Source organism: Sturnira hondurensis, unplaced genomic scaffold, assembly GCF_014824575.4.
Source record: "Sturnira hondurensis isolate 20B ecotype Veracruz unplaced genomic scaffold, ASM1482457v3 Scaffold0024152, whole genome shotgun sequence".
In the NCBI taxonomy this organism is placed as follows: domain Eukaryota; kingdom Metazoa; phylum Chordata; class Mammalia; order Chiroptera; family Phyllostomidae; genus Sturnira; species Sturnira hondurensis.
Genome location: NW_028096783.1, coordinates 5962946 through 5985893, shown reverse-complemented (window position 1 = coordinate 5985893; position 22948 = coordinate 5962946). Strand labels below are relative to the sequence as shown.

The 22948-nt window shown below is 38.8% G+C and overlaps 1 protein-coding gene across 3 annotated transcripts in view; it reads right to left on the bottom strand.

Annotated features, from left to right (window-relative positions):
- Nucleotides 1-22948, bottom strand: part of ARHGAP32 (Rho GTPase activating protein 32) — a 274955-nt gene that overhangs the window by 66739 nt on the left and 185268 nt on the right. For all 3 annotated transcript variants that reach the window (XM_037038281.1, XM_037038279.1, XM_037038280.1), the window contains one exon: nucleotides 10568-10649. In XM_037038281.1, coding sequence (XP_036894176.1) covers nucleotides 10568-10649 — 82 coding nt within the window. The remainder of the gene's footprint in view (nucleotides 1-10567; nucleotides 10650-22948) is intronic.

Sequence of the window (22948 nt, the reverse complement as noted above, 5' to 3'; positions counted from 1 at the left end):
AAATGCTGCCAGTTTAACAGCCAAAATGCATCCAGAATCAGATCACCTCTCACCACTGGTAGAGCCACCCTCCTGGTCCCAGCCACCATCGTTTCTTGCCAGTGTCATTCTAAAAGTCACTGCCAAGCTTTGTCTTCACCCATGCCCTGTCTATCCTTTATGCAGCAACCAAAATGGTCCATTAAGGGAAGTCGAGTCAAATAACAACTGCTGAAAACATTCCAGTGTCTTCCTATCCAATTTTAAATGAAAGCCAAAATGGATAGTGGCCCCCAGGCCCCCAAGAGAACATGATCCTCTTTCCCCTCTAGACCTTACCTCATGTCATCACTCACTGCTTTAGTCAGACTGGCCTTCCTGCTGATCCTTTAGCAAGCTAGATGGACATCCAGCTCAGTACATTACCAGAGGTAGTTAGCTAATTATTAATAAGAAAGGGGTCAAAGGGAATTAGACATTGAGCTTAGTAAACTGTGGAGTGTAAATCTGTTTGTTTAACCAGGAAGCTACAGCTTCACACACTGCAGGGGATTCCAGCAGTTCTCTGCCAAAGGGATTAACCTCTTCCCTTCCCAGCACCGAACTGTTGGGGAGCACAGGGGGAGGTGCTTGGACATAGAAGCCTGCCAGTCTAACTAGGGGGTGGACCTATCAGAAGCCCGCAAAAGCTTGGGAAGTTGATTGGTTACTTTGAAAAAGCTCTTGGTTATAACTCCAGGGAAACAAAGATGCTCTCTCTCTGCTCCATGACCTGGACTTGCCCCATTTGTTCATTCCCTCTCTCTCTCACTGGAGAACATCTGCAACCATGTGGGTCAAGCCACTGTGCGGGGCCCACGGCAGACCACATGGGGTCCAAAGGAGTAAGCCTTCATTTGAAATGTGTCCCTGCTGAGAACACAGTTGGACTTTTCCATGGTGGGGAGACAGAGATGAAACACAGGGCAGACTTCTACCGGAATAAACCTTGCCACATCACAAGCTCCCCATGTACGGGTCCGTGATACACTTTTCTTGCTATCTCGTGGAAGGGTCTGATTTCTACTGGCAACGCGTATCCTTCACTGGCAGTTCCCTCTCTGGAGAGCTCTCGCCCAGGCATGTGCCCACCTCCCTTCCTCATCTCCAGTTCTTGCTCAGAAGGAAGCATCTGATATGCCCATCCCTGACCACTCCACCCGCTTAGGATTCCAGCCCCATGTGAGCCACACGCCGGCACCTCCTCCTCTGGAACCCCCTCCAGGGCTCGTTGTTCTCCCAGCTTCATCTGTCGCACTACACATTCCACCTGTCTCCCTCTGCCTCTCCCTCGCATCATACCTGAATACAAACTCCAAAATGACAAGATTTCTGTCTGTTATGTTGACTGCTTCAGCCCTAGTACACAGTATGCAGTCAATGCCATTCTAACTAATGAATAAATGAATACTGGAAATGACTCACAGTGGAAAAGCTGCTTTGCTTAGGGCAAGGAGACTGACCAGGGACCTACTCCTGGCAATGGCAGAAGGGTGCCTGGGAGTTTAAGAAACATCCCTGATAACTATAGTGGGAATCATCCATGCTTATCAATCAATTGTCACGGACAGTACAAAGGATACAAAGGATACAAATCATTATAAAATAGATTATCTGCCCACAAGCAAAACAAAACAGCATCAGATTCATTGCCATACAACATTTCCAAATGAGTGATAAACAATAGCTGCTATGGGCTGAAATGTAGTCCATTATTTTCTAAAGTCAGAAACTGAGTAAAACTTGCATTCTAAAAAACTATTTCAGTAGTTACTATTAAGATAGAGTAATGCAAATGGCATCATTATGCATCCACTGTACATACAACCTTTGGGAAGATAAAGATGAGTGAGACAAACTGGTCACTTGTGAGGACCCTGCAGTTTACGAGCGAGTAAAATAGCTACCATGTGATTCGACTGGGGTACACAGGAGACCGGGTAGGGAGAGACAGGCGGGGGAGGCATTCATGGACAAAGGAGGTCATGGCCTGAGTCTGGAAATGCAAGGATTTCACCTGGGCAGCAGGGGGAGGAGGCATCCAGTCTACAGGACCAGGAGGAGCAGGGGAAAGCTGGGAAAGCTGGGAAAGCTCACGGTGTGTTCGGAGACCAGAGAAGTAGTCAGAGCCCAGCAGAGCACAAAGGGAGAAAGATGAGCATGGGAGAGAAGAGGAGGAGAGAGAGCAAGCTAAAATGCCATGTAAAGTAGCGTGGAGTTATGTTTTATGTTTAATGAAGGCAGACTGAAAGATATTTCTGAATTACAGAGGCATTAGAAAGATGATGGCTGAAACAGGTTAGCAAATTAAATAGGTTCCTAAAAGCATGTTCCCCCTAATTTCTGTTCTATTCTGTTCATAAAGGCCTGTGAAAACCCAAATACATCTTTATTTAATCCTGTTGCAGTAAAAGCAAAATATATTAAATACTTGGTTTGAGAGAAAGAACAATAAACTTTATCTTTATTCCATGTTCTATTGTGGGAAAAATTCTGGGTTTTGAGTTAGTTAATTACAAAGGAGTTCATCTTTGTCTGGTACTTGGTACAGTGTCTAGCACACAGTGTGACTACGTAAGTGCCGGCTACGATTACTATCAGAAGTCAGGTTTCGCCAAGTCCTAGTTGTGAAACCTCAGGCACGTTGTTTCACCCTTTCTCTGCTGCTCTACTTGTTACGAAAGGATTGTGACGGGGAGCACACAGAAACATCAAGATTCAAATTCCAGTTTAAGCAATGTAAATTCAAATATCATAAACTCCAAAGCACTTTGCAAATATGTGGAATTATCAATTTTTTAACTGTTTTTCCCTGGCGCTAAGTGAGAAAATAGTCTCTTGAGCAATGCCTTAAGAGAGAAAATGCCCCAGGGCACCCTCGCACTCTGATGTTCCTCCGAACCTTCCATCAGTGCCTCCTAGGCACCGATGATTCACTGGTTTGAATCATCTGATTCTTCAAGTATTAGCCCCCAGAACACAAGTAAGCAGATGTTCAATGGGAAGATTATTCAATACAACATTCCACATAGGATAAGTGAAAACCTGGACCTATTTTATAGAATGTTTAGCCACTTCATATTAAAGTGACATGTAAAGAAATATGATTACAGAAAAGCAAGTGCTGGAAACACACACACACGCACACAACCCCAGAAACAATTCAGAAGCAAACAAATGAAAACAGAGGGTAAAACATTATAATTAATCAAAATCGCAAGTAACACAACAAAAAAGCTAGATGTTAGAGGAACAGTTCCCTAAAAGAACACAAAATGAGAGCTTCAGCTCCTTCTGTCTGCTCACCAAAAAATTCAGTGTCATCAGAAAAGACGAAAACTTGTGATGCAAACTGCATTAGAGGAACAGTCCAAAGGGGCTCCTTTCCCTGCCACAGTCCCGTGAAAACTACTGTGATTCATCTGTTCCTGCGGTATACCTAGAGATACTGGTAAATGGGTGATGCCAAGAATAATACATTAACTAAGTATCTATGTAAGCTAAACAGTTCTAGTTTCTGACGGACTTTCAGTAACATAACATAGCAAATACACATAAAGAAAAAAAAACAGCTGACATTTATTAAGTATCCAGGGGCTTTAAGTGCCTTATCCCTAATGTTCAAAAGAAGCTTGCCCCACTTTTCAGATAAGGAAACTGGAAATCAGAGAAGCCAAAAGACCACACACAAGCAGTAACCACCTGGCACAGGGATTAAAGCTCAAGGTTAGAGCCCTGCCTTTGTCCTTTCAACTGTGCTGCTCCTGACACAGGTATGTCAATTAAATAAAATATCTACATTAAAGCTATTGTCAAAAACATCTATTTTATGGGGTAGGCGCATTAAGGAGAACTCTTGGAAACTCTCTGTTTGGACAGGATGGAGTACAAGGGTGACTACAATCTGTTCTCACATTTCGTACAGTAATAAATGATCATATTAAAGGATTTAACACTGAAGCACACCGAGAAAAAATGGAATGTCTCTCGCTACCTCCACAATTCTATTCTTTTCACCCAGGTATGTATCCTTCAGATTCTCTTCTACAAATTTACAATGGAATTATACTATTTTGTAATTTGCTTTTTCATTTAAAAATGCCCCACAGAAAAAGAATGCCCTAGATTAGCGCATATGCCTCTATTTCTTCCTTTGGATAGCTGCAGAGTATTTTACAGTATGGAAGCATCAAATCTATTTTGAAAATATGATTTCCAACATTTGTATGTTAAAGCAACACTGCAAAAGATATTCATCTGGATGGGAGGTATATTTTAAAAATACAAAGTGACCAATCCAAAAATGAGAAAGGACTTGAATAGGCATTTCGCAAAGGAGAAATACAAAAGGCAATTAGCACATAAAAATATGCTTGACATCATCTTTCCATATAATTACCACCTGGATCAACAGAAAGAACACTACCAGCCACTTGGAAATGCCACCCCCAACCATCCCAATCATCGGCAGCACCTCTCTCCTCTCGGGTCACTGCTATCCCAGCTTCTAGCACAAACTCCATCGATTATGAGCTCTCTTTGTTTATATGGACTTTTACAATGTACTTGTATTGTACATCAGGCTTCTTTTGGCAGCATTTATTTTTTGTAAGATTCACCCATGTTATTACAGACACCCGTAACCCATTCTATTTCTATTGGTGCAGAGAAAGCCACTGAGTGAACATGCCTTTATTTACTATACCTTTCAGTTTTTCTAGTTTTCTGGCTTTTAGGCATAGGAAGAAGGTTGCTGGGAACATCCTATGTCTACACAAGAGTGTATAAAGAATCACTGTCCCACATTATGCTCCCAGTAGCAGTATGAGGATTTCCACTGATGTACATATCCTCACCGACTTAGTATTGTTACTCTTAAATTTTAACCATTCTAGTGAGTATGTATTGGGTCAACTAGGTTTTATTTTATTTTTTTAACATTTTTTATTTATTTATCTTTAGAGGGGAAGGGAAGGAGAGAGGGAGAGAAATATCAATGTATGGTTGCCTCTTGTGTGTCCCCTGCTGGGAACTGGCCTGCAACCCAGGCATGTGCCCTGGCTGGGAATAGAACCGTGATACTCTGGTTCGCAGCCCCACACTCAATCCNCTTTTAGGCATAGGAAGAAGGTTGCTGGGAACATCCTATGTCTACGCAAGAGTGTATAAAGAATCACTGTCCCACATTATGCTCCCAGTAACAGTATGAGGATTTCCACTGATGTACATATTCTCACCGACTGAGTATTGTTACTCTTAAATTTTAACCATTCTAGTGGGTATGTATTGGGTCAACTAGGTTTTATTTTATTTTTTTAACATTTTTTATTTATTTATCTTTAGAAGGGAAGGGAAGGAGAGAGGGAGAGAAATATCAATGTATGGTTGCCTCTTGTGTGTCCCCTGCTGGGAACTGGCCTGCAACCCAGGCATGTGCCCTGGCTGGGAATAGAACCGTGATACTCTGGTTCGCAGCCCCACACTCAATCCACTGAGCTACACCATCCTGGGTAGGTCAACAAGGTTTTAATTTGCATTTCCCTAAAGACTGATAATGCTGAACATCTTACCACATGCTCACTGAGTATTTTGGATATTTGTTGTGAGGTATCTGTTCAAATTTTCAATCAACTAGAATATCATTTTATCTGTTGCTATCTATGTGCTTCTTCCAGTCTGGTTGCCTGATTTTTCTCAGATACAAGTACTGCAAATACATTTTCACTTTGTGATTTACCTTTTTCATTATCATAATAGCACCACATGACAGTGCTCTGCACTTTAATTTTAATTACTAAGTATTTCAATTATGATTTCTGCTTCATGTCTAACCTAAGACCATGAAAATATGTCATGAGGATATTCCACTGAGTTATCATTTAAAAGTTGTGTTTTATCTTCCACACACAGATCTACAATTCTCCTGGAATTGTACATGGGGTTAAATGAGGATCAGATATGTAATTGCCCAGGTAACCTAACACTGCTGTTTGAAACGACTGCCTTTTGGACGATGCTCTGCAATGCCACTTTTATCACAAATTGAGATACCCACAGCGGGTTTCTGAACCCAGTTCTGTCCCACTGGGCCCTTTGTTCTGCATTAATACCAGTATCTTAATTAGTGAAGTTTTCACAATAAGTCTTGATATCTATTATAGTAAGTTTCCCACTTTTTCTATTCTTCAAAATTGTCTTCAGTATTTTTGGATCTGCACTTCCATATAAATTTTAGAATCAACTGTCAATTTCTACAAAGATTCTGACTCAAAGCTTGGGGCATTCATCAGTCACTCTGCCCCTGCTGGATTTGGAGCTGCCCCTCGCCCCAGCACAGTGACTTTCTCTACTCCACTAGCAGATGCACCAGGGGGACTATGTCTCCATCTACGGGGGTCACGCCCCCCTGGATTTCCTTCTGCTGCTTAGCCTTACTTGTTTACTACCTTACTAATTCTCAAATGCTTCGAAGAGATATTTTTATTTCTGTCCAAATTGCGTAACTCTGCTCAGAGGGACGCTTTGTCTAAATTCTCTAGTCCTTCATTTTTAGAAGTTATACCTCAAGAGTAAGCTTTGCTTTTTTTCTCTTTTCACCTTTTTATTTCATAATTTATTTTTCTTTCTTCATCACTTCTCCCCACAGTCCTCCCTCTCTCCCTCCCTTCCCCACCTGCCTCATGCTTACTGAATATAGGAAAAGGCAAATACTATCAGAAGATGGAGAATTTCTACCTTGGAAACTGCAAAAAAAAAAAAAGATCTGAAGTTGATCCTAAAAATAAAATATATGAGAATTTAAAATATAACCAAAGACACTGAAATAGAGAACAGGGGGACAGTGACCAGAAGGGAGAGGGGAGGGAATTTAGGGGAAACAGGGGAGGGATTTAGAGGAACATATATAAAGGATACATGGACAACAACTGAGAAGGGTGGAAATGGGAGGGAAGGGGGGAGCACGGTGGGGTGGGATGGGATGGGAGTAATAGACAGAAAACTGTACTTGAAAAATAATTAAATACATTTTAAAAAAGAAAAAATATATGAGAATTTAAGAACCTACTAGATAGACTTAAGAGATGCCTACATAGGGAAAAGAGTCAGTGGACTTTGAGAGAGGTCACTAGAAAGTATCCAAACGGGAGAGAGGATGTACGAGACAATGTCAAAGAATGTGACTGATGAGTAAGGCAAGGAGGAGCAGAGAGCTGCATGAAAGGAATGACTGAAGAGGTAACAGTCGAGAACACTAAAAACTTAAAGAACGAAATCAATAAAAAGACGTAACTGCTCACTAAACTCCAAGCAGGACATGATGACTCATTAATTTCAATTTTACAGACACAAATAATTGAACCAAGTGAGAACATTAAGAACTCCAAAAAGACATTTTTTTCCTACTGCCCTTGTTGTGTAATAATATAGGGAGATTTAAACTTCAGTCTCAAACTACAGTTACATCTTTCAGATTTGTATCTAACAGTGACAGATGGCAATGTTAAAAATAAACAGAACGTTCAAGTTGCTTGTACTGTGGGCAAAGACAGTTTTAACGTGTGAAACGAGCCTCAGGCGGATAGAACTCACGGCATCCTTCCCAAAACGTATTGAGAGTGCACATTGCCCTGTGACAATCCTGCAATGCTGCTCACAAAAGCTAAAATAATCAGCTTTTGAAGGGGTATTGTCACTCTATGTCATACTAATTTAGAATTAATAATCCATATGAGTCTATCAATAGAAACCTACTTCCCAGAAATATCAATAACTGATTAAACTTCTCAAGTTTCAAAAGCTTCTGAAGGTTATCACAATTAGAAATGTCACCTTCTAATCCAAAACATGAGAAAGTATTTGACTGATACAGTTCAATATCAATATGAAGCTAATTTTTTTTTAAGATTTTATTTATTTGTTTATCTTTAGAGGAGAAAGGAGAGAGGGAGAGAAACATCAATGTATGGTTGCCTTTGGTGTGTCCCCTGCTGGGAGTTGGCCTGCAGGGAACCGGCCTGCAACCCACGTATGTGCCCTGACTGGGAACCGAACCATGATCCTCTGGTTCGCAGGCCTGTGCTCAATCCACTGAGCTACACCAGCCAGGGCTTGAAGCTAATTTTTTAAAAGAACTCAATTCACAGTATATCTGAGGAAAAATTATCAAAGATGAGGCTTAATAACTAATAACAGTTAAGCTTTTACAGCAGAAATTGATAAAAAAACAATGCAAAAGAAATCAATAAATTTTTATGTTAAATTTTAATAACTTCAAAGTACTGATCACAGTCACAATCACCTCACAGATAAAAAGTACTTGAATTCAAGACACTTTTATGAGAAAATCACTCAACAAACTAAGAACTGAAGGGCACCTCCTCAACCTGCTGCAGGGCAGCTGCAAAATCCCCACAGCCAATTCCAGTTAACAACTGATGCTTTCTCCTAAGATCAAAAAAAAGGCCAGGATGCCAATTCTTAAAACTTCTATCCAACATTATATTACATGTTCTTGCTAAAGCAATTGGGCAAGAAAATGAAAAACATTCAGATGGTTAGGAAAAAAGTAAAAATATCTCTATTCACAGGTAACATGATCTTGTAAATAGAATATCCCAAGAAATCCACTAAAAATTATAAACATTTCAACGTTTCAGAATATGAAATTAATATATAAAATTGTATTTCTATGTACTTACAGTGAATAAGAAATTAAATTTTAAAAACTCCATTTTAATAGCATCAAAAAGAAAAGAATAAAAATAAATTAGAAGAAATGCAAATTTTATATCCTAAAAAAACTAAACATTTAAAAAAATTAAAGAAGGACTAAATAAATGGAATAATTCCCTGTATTCATGGACTGGAAGATTTAATAAATAATGACAAGATGGTAATACTTCCCACATTGATATATAGACTCAATACCATCCCTATCAGAATCTCAGCTCACTTCTTTGTAAAAATTAAAAAGTTGATTCTAAAATTCATATGGAATTGCAAGGGACCCAGAAAAGCCAATTAACCCTGAAAAAGAATAAAGTAGGACTTCCCAATTGCAAATTTTACTACAAAACAGCAGTAATCAAGACGTGGTGGTATCAGCATAAAAACAGACACGCTGGTCAATGGAATAGAATAGAAAAACCGAAAAGAACTTCCTGTGTCTGCAGTCAGCTGACTTTCTACGAGTGAGTCGAGACAAGTTACTGGGGAGGCAGTAATCTTTTCAACAAACAACCCTGGGACGATTGAACATCCAATGGATTGGACCTTACTCCATAAATAAAAATTATCTCAAAATGGATCATGGGTTAAAATTTAAGATCTAAAACTATAAACTTCTTAAAAGAATATTTAGGAGTAAATCTTGACCTTGGGTTAGGCAAAGCCTTCTTAGATAAGATATAAAAGCCTAAGTGACAAAAGAAAAAAATAATTGAACTTCATCAACATTAAAAACTATTATGCCTCAGTGGCTTTACAGGTAGAGTTGGGAAAATATTAAATAAGTAAAGGATAAACTGTACCCCCCTAATTTTACACAAAGAACCTAAAACTAGAAAATACAAAAAAAAAATAGTCCTGGCTGGTGTAGCTCAGTGGATTGAGCGCAGGCCTGCGAAGTCAAGGATCACAGTTTAATTCCCAGCCAGGGCACATGCCTGGGTTGCAGGCCAGTTCCCAGCAGGGGACGCACAAGAGGCAACCATACATTGATACTTCTCTCCCTCTCCCCTTCCCTTCCCCCTCTAAAGATAAATAAATACAATATTTTTTTTAAAAGAAAGAAAATACACTAAGGCAAACAGTACAAATAAATTCTGAGGCCCAAAATGTTTTTCCTTTTCTTTTATTGGGGGTGAGGGCTAGGGGTAGTAGGGCATGGAAAAGCAGAGGGAATATAAATTAGGAAAAATAAATTTGATTCCTGCTTATTCTCCCCCAAACCTTTTAGTCTTTTCTTTAATTTTCTTTTGAAAATTTAACATCACATTTAAAAATTCCAGACTACATATTCCATAGTATTTGTCAAGATTAAGTCATCCCAATAAAATTTCAACACTGCTTTAATTATTTGTAAAATACTCTACATATTTATATAGCACTGCAAATATACTATATAAGTAAGAAATGGTATATAAAATCGTTTTGAAATTCAAAAGCACCAATAAAATAAAATTCCCTTCATCTATTAAATTTCAGCTAATCATACTATCTCCATGTCAGTTCTTTAAAACTATTTTTATCATTTTATTCATTAATAAGCTATATTCCTACAATATAATTATAAAAACAAATAATAACAAAGCTTAATGGAGCAAACAGTTCTATAAAGTTGTCTAAAATTCTGAGTGCACATAAACCTTTGTGAAATGATCAATAAAGAAATAAAAAGCTCAATATCAAAGCCACGTAAAACGAAGAATGCATATCACATCAGCAGATACAAAGAGCAGCAAATTGAGCTCCGTGACCAGAAGGGAACATCTGTATAGTTACACAGTTGATAAAATAACCAACCGCACTAACGAAAAACAGTACTCACCTGGTTTTGGCACTGAGTTGGTCACTGACTGGGGAACTTTCTGATTAATTAACTCAACACAGTGTCCAGGGAAGAGCCCCACCTAAGAAAAGCAACAAAGAGAGGATTTTAAACCAGAGAACAGACCAGTGTGTGAACAATGCCAATCCAATTCCAGTAATGTCCTCCGCAGTCCCTCCCAAATGATTCTACTATTCCAAGACTGTAGAGCACAGAAGATGCCAATTACACAAACAAACAATGAAACAATCTGTTGCTATGCATATATAGAGGCATGTCTCTTAATTGCCCAAATATCTCAGTCTGCTTTTTAAGTTTTAGCTTTTAGTTTCCCACACTTTTTTTACACCAATTAAAATATTTAATCTGACCCCAACTATGCATGTAGTACATATAATTTTTACCACTCAATAATCTACTCTGCTGAAATTTCAATCTGGTTGGGTTAATATCTCCCCTGTCCATTTTTATATTTGTTATCATCTCTATAATTTTGTAGAAACTTACACTAAGCCACATTCAAATTTTTAAAAATTTTCTCTTCATTCCTCCACAGGTTTCATGCAAAATGAGAAAATGAAAACTGGTTAAACAACTGCTCATTTAAAATCTGGGTTCTTACTGTGGTTAAAGAGCTAGCAGTGTAGGTTATGTGGGAAAATGTAGATATGTGGGAAAGCAAGAGAGAGCAAAAAAAGCCAGTCTCAGCATGTGGCTGTGAAAAACACACTACTTGGTGGAGTTACTCAGGCCCAGGTCACATCCTACGGAGGTCAAATGCTAGGAAAAGACTGCACAGTGCAGCCAAAAAAATGACTACAGAGATAAACAGCCTGGAAACAAAAGTAAGAAGGAAATCTTTATCAATATTTATAGATATTTCTTTAATAGGAATATAGTCAAGCTGCCATGCAGCAGATGTTAAAACTGCAACATGAAAATTACATCACTTTGTACACCCCCCTGTGGACAGGCTCTGTGGAAGAATGCAGTGGTCTTCCAAGAATATGAATCATCACGAAGTTCTGAGCTGTACGATTTCCATCTGTGCAGGATTAGTTTCACATACTCATTTGCTGCATTATTATTTCAATTTCTAGATTGATAGTCTATAGTAGTTCTTAAAATTATAAAGACGTAACCACTTATCATGAGCTAAAAGGGGGCTATTAACAATGATCGGTTTTGTTTGAAAGATTTGAATTTGAAATTAAGTAAGGTAAAATGACTGTAGTAAGTCCTGATATGTCAACAATCACCCTAAATGTGAATGGGCAGAATTCACCAATCAAAAGGCACAGAGTACCAGATTAGGTTAAAAAACACGACCCAATTATATGCTGCCTTCAGGAGACTCATCTCTGCTACAAAACAAAACACCAGCTCACTGTAAGGGGTGAATGATGACACTCCAAGCAGGTATCCAGAGAAAAGAAGATGCATTTGTATTCATATCAAACAAAATAGATTTCACAACAAAAAATAAGGAGGCATATATGGAGATTTTACAATGACAGACAGGCCAATCCATCAAAAAGATAAACATTTTATTAATATATAAAGCACCCAGCCCAGGAGCATGAAAATATATAAAGCAATTATTAACAGACCTGTAAGGGAGGAATTAACAATACCCCACTTATATTAATGGACAGATCATGAAGACAGAGTTTACATGGAAATACTGGCTTTAAATGACACAGAGCAGACAGACTTGGTAGATATATTAGAACTTTCCATCCAAAACAGGAGACACATTCATCTCAAGTGCACATGGAACCTTCTAAAGGACAGACCATATGTTGGGCCAGAAAACAAGTCTCAGTAAATTTAAGAAGACCAAAATCCTAACAAGTATCTAGTCTAACCAAAGTGGTATGAAACTAGAAATCAACTATAGAAAGGAAGCTGGACACATCACAAATGTGTGGAGACTAAACAATATGCTACTGAACAACTACTGGGTCAAAGAGCAAGTAGAAGAAGAACTCAAAAGACACAGATACACAACTAAAAATGAAAATACGACATTCCATAATTTCTGGGATGCAAAAAGAGCAATACTAAGAGGGAATTCACTAGTAAAAAACCTAATATTACACCCTGAGGAGCTAGAAAAAGAAGAAACAAACAAAGCTCCAAGTTAGAAGGAAGAAATAATAAAAATAAGAGCGAAAAAGAAGTGAAAGAAAACAAAAATAGAATAGAAAAAAATTCATAAAACAGTAAGTGGTTCTTTGAAAATGAAAAAAAATTGACAAACCTCTATGTTATTTCACTAAGAAAAAAATAGAAAAGACTCAAATAAATAAAATCAGAAATAAAAGAATTAAAATTAAAATGATACAATAAAAATACAAAGGATTATACAAGGGTACCATGAAAAGCTATAGGCCACTAAATTAAAAACCTAGAGGAAATGGACAAATTCTTAAGGCACACAACCTTTCTAGATCAAACCATGAAGAACTGGAAAACCTGTATAGACTGATCGCAAGGTAACAAAATTAAAGCACTACTCAAAAACATCCTAAAACACGAAAGTCCAGGACCAGATGGCTTCAACTGGTGAATTCTATTGCACAAAACATTAAAAAAAGATTTAATATATTTCCTTCTCAAACCCTCCCAAGAAACTGAAAAGGAGGGAATACTTGCTCATTCATTTTACAAACAGAAGACTACCCTGACAGTAAAAGCAGGCAAGGGCAGCACATACACGCACACACTTACAGGCCAGCATCTCTGATGAACACAGATAAAAGAAATCCTCAACAAAATACCAGCGAACAGAATACAACACTACATTAAAAGTATCCCCTGCCACAATCAAGTGGGATTCAGGGATGCAAGGATGTCTCAACATCTGCAAATCAATAAACGTGACACACCACAATGACAAAATGAAAGATGAAAATCACATGATGATCTCAACAGATGCATTAAAAGCACTTGAAAAGATACAAAATCCATTATAATGAAAATTCTCAATGAGTATAAACGAAAAATACCTCAACATAATAAAAGCCACACATGACAAATCCTCAGGTAACATCATATGCAACAGTAAAAAACTGAAAGCTTTTCCAATAAGATAAGGACACAACAGGGATGGCCACTCTCACCACTGTCATTCAACACAGCACTGGAAGTACTAGCCAGAGCAATTAGGCAAGAAATAAATAAATAAAAGGCACCTAAATTGAAAAAGGAGTAAAAATGTCACTATTTGCAGATCACATGATTTTATACATTAAAAAGCCCTACAGACTCACCCAAACAATATTAGAAATAGTAAGATATCACAGTAGAGTTGCGGGATATGCAATCAATATACAAAGATCTGCTCCATTTCTATATAAATATTAAAAGACAACCCCATTTATAATCATAATAAAAGAATAAAATACCTAGAAATAAACTTAATACATTAGGTGAAGGACCTGTACACTGAAAATTATGACATTGTTGAAATAAATTAAAGACACCAAAAATGGAAAGATATTCTATATTCACGGATCGGAAGACTAAACACTGTTAAAAAGTCCATATTGCCTAATAGAATATACAGATTCAATACAATCCCTATCACAATCCCCATGGCATTTTTCACAGAAATGGACCAAAAGTTCTCAAATATGTATGAAACTCCCAAAGACCCCATACTGCTAAAGCAATCCAGTGGGACAAAAAATCTGGAGTTATCACATACACTGATTTCAAACTACACTACATCCCTGGCGAGTTGGTTGGAGCATCATCCCATATACCCAAAGGTTGTGAGTTCAATCCTGGCCAGAGCATGTATGGTAGGCAACCAACTGATGTTTCTCTGTCACATCAATGTCTTCTGTCTGTCTGTCTCTTTCTACCCCCACCCATTTTCTCTCTCTCTCACAAAAAAATCAATAAGCATATCCTCTGGTGAAGAGTAAAAAAAGAAGAAAAATCAAACTATACTATAAACCTATAGTAATCAAAACAGTGTGGCATTGGCAGAAAAACTGAAACACAGACCAATGGAACAGAATTGAGAGTTTGGAAATAAGCCCACACATACAAGGAAAAGTAATTTATGAGCAAGGAGCCAAAAATATGCAATGGAGAGAGCAAAATCTCTTCAATAAATGGGGCTGGGAAAACTGGACAGCCATATTCAGAAGAATGAAACTAGATCAATGTCTTACAGCACACATTAAATTCACTCAAATGAATTAAAAATTTTAATGCAGGAACTGAAACAATAAAAGTCATAGAAGAAAACATAGGCACTTAGCTTCTGTACATTGGTCTCAGAAGTGTTTTTGTGAATTTGACTCCTAAGCAAGGGAGACAAAAGCAGTAGTAAATGAATGGGGCCACATCAAAGTAAAAAGCTTCTGCACAACTAAAGAAACAGTCAGCAAGTCCTGGCTGGGAGGCTTAGTTGGACTGTCGTCCTGCACATCACAGTGTTGCAGGTTCAGTCCCTGGTTGGGTGCATACAGGAGGCAACAACCAATGTTTGTCTCTCACATCAGTGTTTTTCCCTCCCTTCCTCTCTATCTAAAGTCAATAAACATATTCTTGGGTGAGGATTAAAAAAATGAATACATAAAAAAAGTTTCAAAACCATCATAGAAACAAAACGGCAGCCAGCCTAATGGAAAAAGATACTTGCAAACAGTATTTCCAATAAGGAATTAACTTCCAAAATATGTAAAGAATTTGTAAACCTCAACAATAAAAAACAATCCAATTAAAAAATAGGCAGAGGATATGAACAAATATTTTTCTAAGGAAGACCTATATATGGCCACCATACATATAAAAAGATGTTCAACATTAGTAGTTATTAGGGAATTGCATATCAAAACCACAATGAGAAACCACCTCACACCTGTTACAACAGCTATTATTAAAAAAAAAAAAAAAAAAAAGAAATCACAAGTATCAGAAAGGGCTTGGTGAAAAGGGAACCCTTTTATGCTGTTAGTGGGAATGTAAACTGGCATAGCCACTCTGTAAAACAGCATGGAGGTTCCTTAAAAAATTAAGAAGAGAATTATCGTATGTCCTGGCAATTCCAACTCTGGGTATTTACCTGAAAAAAAACCTCATTCATAAAGATACACATACTCCCCTTTCTTCATTGCAACATTAATTACAATAGCCAAGACATGGAAACAACCAAAGTGCCCATCCATGGATGATTGGATAAAGAAGATGTGTTACATATGCACAGTGGAATACTTCTCAGCTATAAAAAAATTTTAAAAGATGAAATATGGCCATTCACAACAACATGGATGGATCGAATGCACTCAGCATCACGCTCAGTAAGACAAGTCAGAAAAGACAAAACCATGATGTAACTCCTACGTGGAATATAAAACAAAAAGCAGCTCACAGGCACAGACGACAAAACGGTGACTAACGGAGGGAAAGTGTGCGTGGTAGAACAAACTAGGGAAAAGGGGACCAGGTGAACGGTAGCCAAGTTACTTCAGTGAATTTAATTTTAAAAATAAAGTGTATGACTCAGAAAATTGCCACCATAAAGGAGTGAAACTTTTCTGTTGAATATATACACAAGAGTTAACCCTAAAATATAGTTAATAAACACTGATACTTTTTATGATACTTTAAGCTAATATTCCAACAAATGTAAATCATTCTGGTAAACTCAAAATAGCAAACATTAAAAGAAACTGCAACTATGGCAACAAGATATATGAATTATGTCATCCTGTTTTATATATTATTCTTTCTTAAGCAGCAGCCATTTCTAAAGCTCTAATTTATATGCCTGGGAAGAGTGAGGTGAATTGGCAGCAGTCAACATGAGATTCATCTATAGGAAGGTGAACAAGGAAGATGAGACCAGCATCTAGGTCCACTGGGGAGAGGAATAAGTAGGTAATAAAAATATATATAGTAATAGAAGAAGAAGATTATAAAGAGAGAGCTGGAACAGGTTAGGGATGGCCTTAGAAGGCGAGGGGGCCTTCAGTTTGGTAATTTCCCCTAAGTGCTGGAGTTAAAGTGAGAAGCCAGAGATGCCATTACAGCCCATAGTAAGCTGGTCCAGGTTTAACAACTGGCTCTTTGGAAAGACAGGCCTTTACCTGGAGTCTGCCAGCCATTTACAGAGTCAGTGCCTCCACCGTGGCTGGTTTCAGGCTATCGAGGTAGCAGCACTGAATGCAGAGGACCACACAGTACACAGGTGGAAGTAACTTCCAGAGCACAGGTAACAATCAATATTTCTTAAAGATTTAAGTATTTACTACCTTTGTTTTCAATAAAAGTGCATTAAATTACAAATGTAAATGTTTAATAATGGCCGTGTTTAATAACTGCCCCACAAAATTCCTAAAAATTACCCAGCTGTTTCAGCTCACCACTAATCTCCTATCTCCAGGCGCTGTGCCCGCCCCACCTCTAATATCCCTGGAAAAAGGTTTACAGCAGCCTGGCAAGAACACGGCTTTCCGAGCATAAGGAGAGACCCGAAAGGAACAGACTGCAATCTGCTTCTCCTGGTCTTCTTCCACCTTGCGGATACGCTCACACTATAAAGAAAATAGGTTTGGCTATAAAAGTGAATGTCCTGGAAGATACTTTGGTACAACTCAGAGGAAATATTAGCTATGGAGCCACTGCAATAAAACAGCCAAGAGCTTCGGCAGCAGGGAGAATGTGAAGGAATCGCTGCAGAAGGCTGAAGCCTTGCGCTACTATGGTCTCTTTGAGGTGTAACCAATCAAAACCTAAAGAGGAATTTAAACACAACATGTGTTCACCACTAACTTGTTAAGAAAGTCCTATCTTATGTATTTCACTCATGGCTGGTAACCCTTTAATTACGCTTAGTAAAGGACCACTCTTACTCCCAGGGATAGGCCACAGAGTTTTCACCAGCTGAACTGACCTGGCCTCGGGGTTTCCAATGTCTTCATTTCTGTCTACAGCTTCCTATGCCCCTGGGTCTCTAGTGCTCATATCCATAATGAATGAAGTTCCAATGCAGAGACACAACAACCCCTGCCTTCCTGTACTCTCCCTCCCAGGGTACCAATCTCCCTTCCCATACCTTTTTCTGATAACCAATATGAACTCTGTGATTGACTGATTTGAAGTTGTTAGAAAATCAGTACCCTTAACTTCCTTGCAGTGTTACCCTTCTACCAAACTGATCCAGCAAACCCAAACTGAGTGAGTGCACTTCCCTACTTGCATGCCTCTGTATGGCTGGAGGAAAATCACATCACGGAGGAGGTTCCAAGCAAGACAAGCTCCTAGTCTGTCACCTAGAAGTGCCCATTATCCCCCTCCACTCCCCACGCTTTCTCAGGGAACCAGTCCCCTTAGGTGTCTGTACAGTCTGACCTCCATACCCCTTCCCACACCAGTACAGCTGATCAGACCACAGGTTAATGACTGTCTCCTACATTTATGGACCAAGTTAGAATTTTTAATCATCTCCATTAAGCTGTTATAACTAGCAGGTATTGTTTTAATAAAGAAAGAAGAGGATGAGGTAAAGAAGCAGCAGCTGTTACGAAGCAAAAAAGTGGAAGCAAATTCCCTAAATTCCTTACTTCCCAGTTTCTGGTTCCATTTACTCGTGGCTCAATCATTAGGTTTTTTAAGGATATTTCTATTTATATCTCTCCCTTTCCTCACTACCCCACCAACTCCCCCCAAAATACCACATTTCTTCTGGTTTCTCTGCCTGATTTATACTCCCACTAAACCTTAAATGCCAGCTCCCTAATTTCCACTTTTAGAAATGTTATTCTTGCAGTAGAACATACAGGTTTGAGACTCAGAAACAAGGTCAGGGATCGGGATATAAACCTGGATTGAGCATATATATGGTATTTTAAGCTAAGAAGTGAATACGACAGTCTAGGATAAAGAGGGTAGAATGTGAACGAAGCCCAACCCAAACTTTCAGGTCTCGCAGAGGAGGACGTGGTGTGAAAGAAGACTGAAAAGACAGGAGGGACTCTTAGAGCGCGGTGTCACATCTACCAAGAGAAGAACATGTCAGGAAAGGATAAATCAAGTATCGATGAGAGTAAAAGTGCAGTAAGAGGAGTAGGGAAGTATCCATTCTTTGCATGAGGCCAAACGGAGACCACTTCCGGCAAGAGAAGAAACCCAGGGTAAAGCATATAGTTGTGGTAGGTGAAGGTGGTAATGAGGGTCCTAGAACCTAAGCCGGATCAGAAGGCCAGCGAGGGCGGGAAGGGGGTGATGGCAGAACCTTGAGGGGCCAAAGGAATAATACTGAGAATGAATATAGAGTACGATCACTTGTTAAATAGCAAATAAGTAATAAATGAGATTAAATTTCTGTTCCCAGTAAGCTCAATGATTATTAAGTAAGACAAAATTATACCTGCTTTGAAATTTTAATTACTTTTGCCTTACCTTTCCTCCTTAGAAGAAGGAAGAAGAGGACAGAAGAGGCATGGTAAGTGGAGGGCAGGTAGATGGTAAGAGAAGCCTGTGAAATGGGGAGGAAATATAAGTTAAGTTTGCCCGGAACACTGGATTTATAAAACAGAGAAGCTGAAAGTAAGACTGGAAAAGAAATAACGAGGTTGGAGATCATGGGTGGCCTTACATGTCGGGACAAGGGGTCTGAAGTTTCTTCTGAATGAAATGAAAGTGACAAATTCTGAGGAGGAAAGGGCCAAGAACAGTTAAGAAAATACTAATAGCTATGTATGCCTTTCAGGATAGAAGGAAGACAAGAAGATGACCACCTTAGAAATTTACAAACATAGACTAGAAAAGAATTAGTAAAAGCCTATAGTACAGAAATGGCATGAAGAATAAAGAAGAGTATGAGTATGTAAGTGTTGAGAGTTCTTTATGTGCCATGAATACTATCAGATACAATCACTGCCAATATTTTTTCCAATATCTGGCTTGTCTTTTTATTCTCTTATTAGTAATGACTTCAAAGAGCAGAAGTTTTTTTAAATTTTGGTGAAATTCAATTTATTATTTATGAATCATTCTTTTAATGTTGCCTCTAAGAAGTTTTTACTTAACCCAAAATCACAAAAGTTTTCTCCTATTTTTCTTCTAGATGCTTTATAGTTTAAGCTTTATATTTGGGAAGATGATCCATTTTGAGTTAATTTTTACAGATGGCACAAGAAATAGGTCAAAGTTCCTCTGAAGGCACGTGGATATACAGTTGTTCCCACACCATGTATAAAGTAGACCTTGTTTCCTTCACGGGAGTGACGTGGAGCCGCCGCTGAAACCCGGTCATCCGGGCACCCCAGGTCCGCATCCCCACGTCTCTGTCTGTCCCCTGGCAACACGCTCTCGCCACTGCAGCTCTACAGTGACCCTTCAGAGAGTGTGAGCTCTCTGCCTGTGCTTTTCTCTGTCAGCTCTGGCTGTTCCACTCTAGGTCCTTTGTATTTCACACACATTGTTTAATCTGTTTATCAAGTTCTACACAAGAAGCTTGCCAAGATTTTGACTGAGATCAATTTAGGCAGAAATGGCACCTTAGCGATAAGAAGACATACAACCTATACACAGGATGTATCTCCCCGCTTATTTGCATAATCTTTGACCACTCTCAGAAACGTTTCATAGTTTTTAGTACACCAATTTTTTGTATCTTTATTCAAATATATCCCTAAGTAGTTGATATTTTGATGGTATTATAAATGGGTCTTATTACATCTTCCAACTGGTATCAATGCTGCTCTACTGTGGACGACATTTAAAGTAACAAGATTCTCACACAGCTCTCCCAAGTATTTATATTTAAAGTAAACACTGTGCACTTTAAATTAATGAATTACTTTTCTTTTTTCTCCTTTATATCATGTGAGAAAGTATACTGACTTTTCTGAAACTGTGTTTGTAGGTAGTTACTTCATTTGTAAACTCGTATCATTTGTAGATTTCACTTCAGAATCTTAAAGAGTTTATAAAACATTTAGCGTAGTAAGGGGTTATAAAAAATGATAAGGTTAAGAAAAATTACTCAGAGCCATTTAGTCAATAATTTTCATGAGCCCTGGCTGGTGTAGCTCAGTGGATTGAGCGCGGGCCTGCGAACCAGAGGATCGCGGTTCAATTCCCAGTCAGGGCACATGCCTGGGTTGCAGGCCAGTTTCCGGCAGGAGCCAGATCCCAGCAGGGGATGCACAAGAAGCAACCATACATTGATGTTTCTCTTCCTCTCTCCTTCCCTTCCCCTCTAAAAATAAATAAATAAATATTTTTAAAAAAATTTTCATGAAGGTGAATGTTAAGCATCATTTGGTAGGACATATTCTAATGTCACAAATTAACAAAAAGCTATCAAGGAACAAATTTATCTCTAAATATCAATGGCAGCTGCTAACCATGCTAATAAGAAAAATAAAGACAGCAACAAGAAGTACAGAAAATAATTTAAGGAAATTTACATATTTTTGTGATCCAAGGGGGAACACACAACACTGAAACTCGCCCACCTTGTGTTCTGGTCCTAGTCATGCCTTTGCTCACTGTCTCTGTGAGGTAGAACAACCTGTCTCAGTTCCTTTCGGTCTAGAATTCGATCATTTTAAAAGGTCAGTGTAGGCCCAGATGATTCACTGTCATCTTCTCCACCATGGAAACCCATGCCTCTCACAAGCAGACAAGTAGAAGACATGCAGACAAGAATTTAATGGTTTATTAAATTATTTCTATGACCTGTTCGTTGGCCAGAACTCCTAGGTGTCCAAGCTCTGACACCAGACAGCAGAGTACCGATGGGCTAGTTACCTCCTGTCTGCGTCAGTTTCCTCATCAGTAAAACAGAGACGGTAACAGCACCTTTCTCAGAACTGTGAGAATGAGAGGTTAAAACACTCAGAACTGCACACTCAGGAAATGCTACAAATTATGTCTATTTGTAGTATCACATGCCGAGTATTTCCTCTTCCTTGAAATGATATAACATGACAGATAAAAATTTACAATACCTGATTTCCTATGAATGCACTAGAGAGAAGGCCGCTTGCACTATTTAACTGTGAGTAATACAAAGGTGCAGCTCTGGCTTCCACACATAATGATGGTGGTCTTCACAAAAACAATCAGGTAAATTGCCTTCTTCCATTAAACTACTACGATGGATGAGGTTTCCAAGTACCTTCCATTTTACAGAGACTACTTTTCTGAAAATAAGTTATATAGAATGAAGTAAGAAAACTTTTACTGTCCAAGCATTGCTTCTTTGATACTTGTGCCCAAACACACTTACGTAACAATCTGTGGTACTGAAAAATAAAACCGCTGATCTCGATCCTTGTGGAGAACAAGAGAGCGTGAGCTGCACAAAATTCTGCCAATGTCCACCTGGCATTTCATCCATGACATTAACACCCCAGATGCATTTTAAGGACAATTTTCTGGGGGCAGAACATTTATGAACTGTTTAATTTGTTTCCCCTGTGTCCATGATAAACAATGGGAGGCTAACCAGTGGTTTTCTCGGGTTTTGCTCTTACTAACCTGAGGAACTTGATAAAATTCAGATTCCCGTTCCCATCCCCCAGGACTAGTGATCTCTAGCCTACCCTGTGTCTCAGCTCCTTCTCATGCCTGTGGCCCCCACATAAAACTCTCAGAGCCACTGCACCGGACGCGCCATGCTCAGAGACTACCCACCCGCCTGTGGCAGCAGTGCGATGCCTTCCGCCTGAGGGGGAAGGGCTTTCCCGCCCATCACCCCACCTTCCCAACGAAAGTCTACAGATGGACACAAAAGCTGATGCCCTTTAGTTCTGAAAAGATTTAAAAAGTGAAGAGTATTCTTTGGCCAAAGTACATTATATGATGAAACACCTCAGAAAGCAAAAGATTCAATACTCTTCAGGAGACAAAAAAATAAAGAACAGATTTCAGAATTTAAAATGACTACAGTTAATATAATGTAACACTTCCTACTCCCAGAAGTTTAAGAAAAGAAACAGAGTCGTGGTATAATTTAAACTCGGGATGAACTAATCCTTCTGTTCACACAGCTGAATTATGGTTCAGGCTGAAACAACTCAAGGAGCAGAACTTGGCAAATGCTCATCGGTACCAGCGCCACCTGACTCAGAGTTCACCTGTGGCACACAGTAGGCACCGTTTCTGGACGAGTGCTCTGAGAAACACCCAGGCCAGAATCACGTGTATACAAACACAGTCTCATGCTATCCCACAACCACTTGGGGGATTACAGCATTTGGGTCATGAGGTCCTGGGATTTCATATTTTAACACGTTCCCCTGGTAATTCTTAATTACACTAAAGTTTGAGAATCTGGCCAAGGGGGAATAGAAAGAATTATTGTAATGGAAGTATAAACATAACAGTAAGGCCCTGCTGGCATGGCTC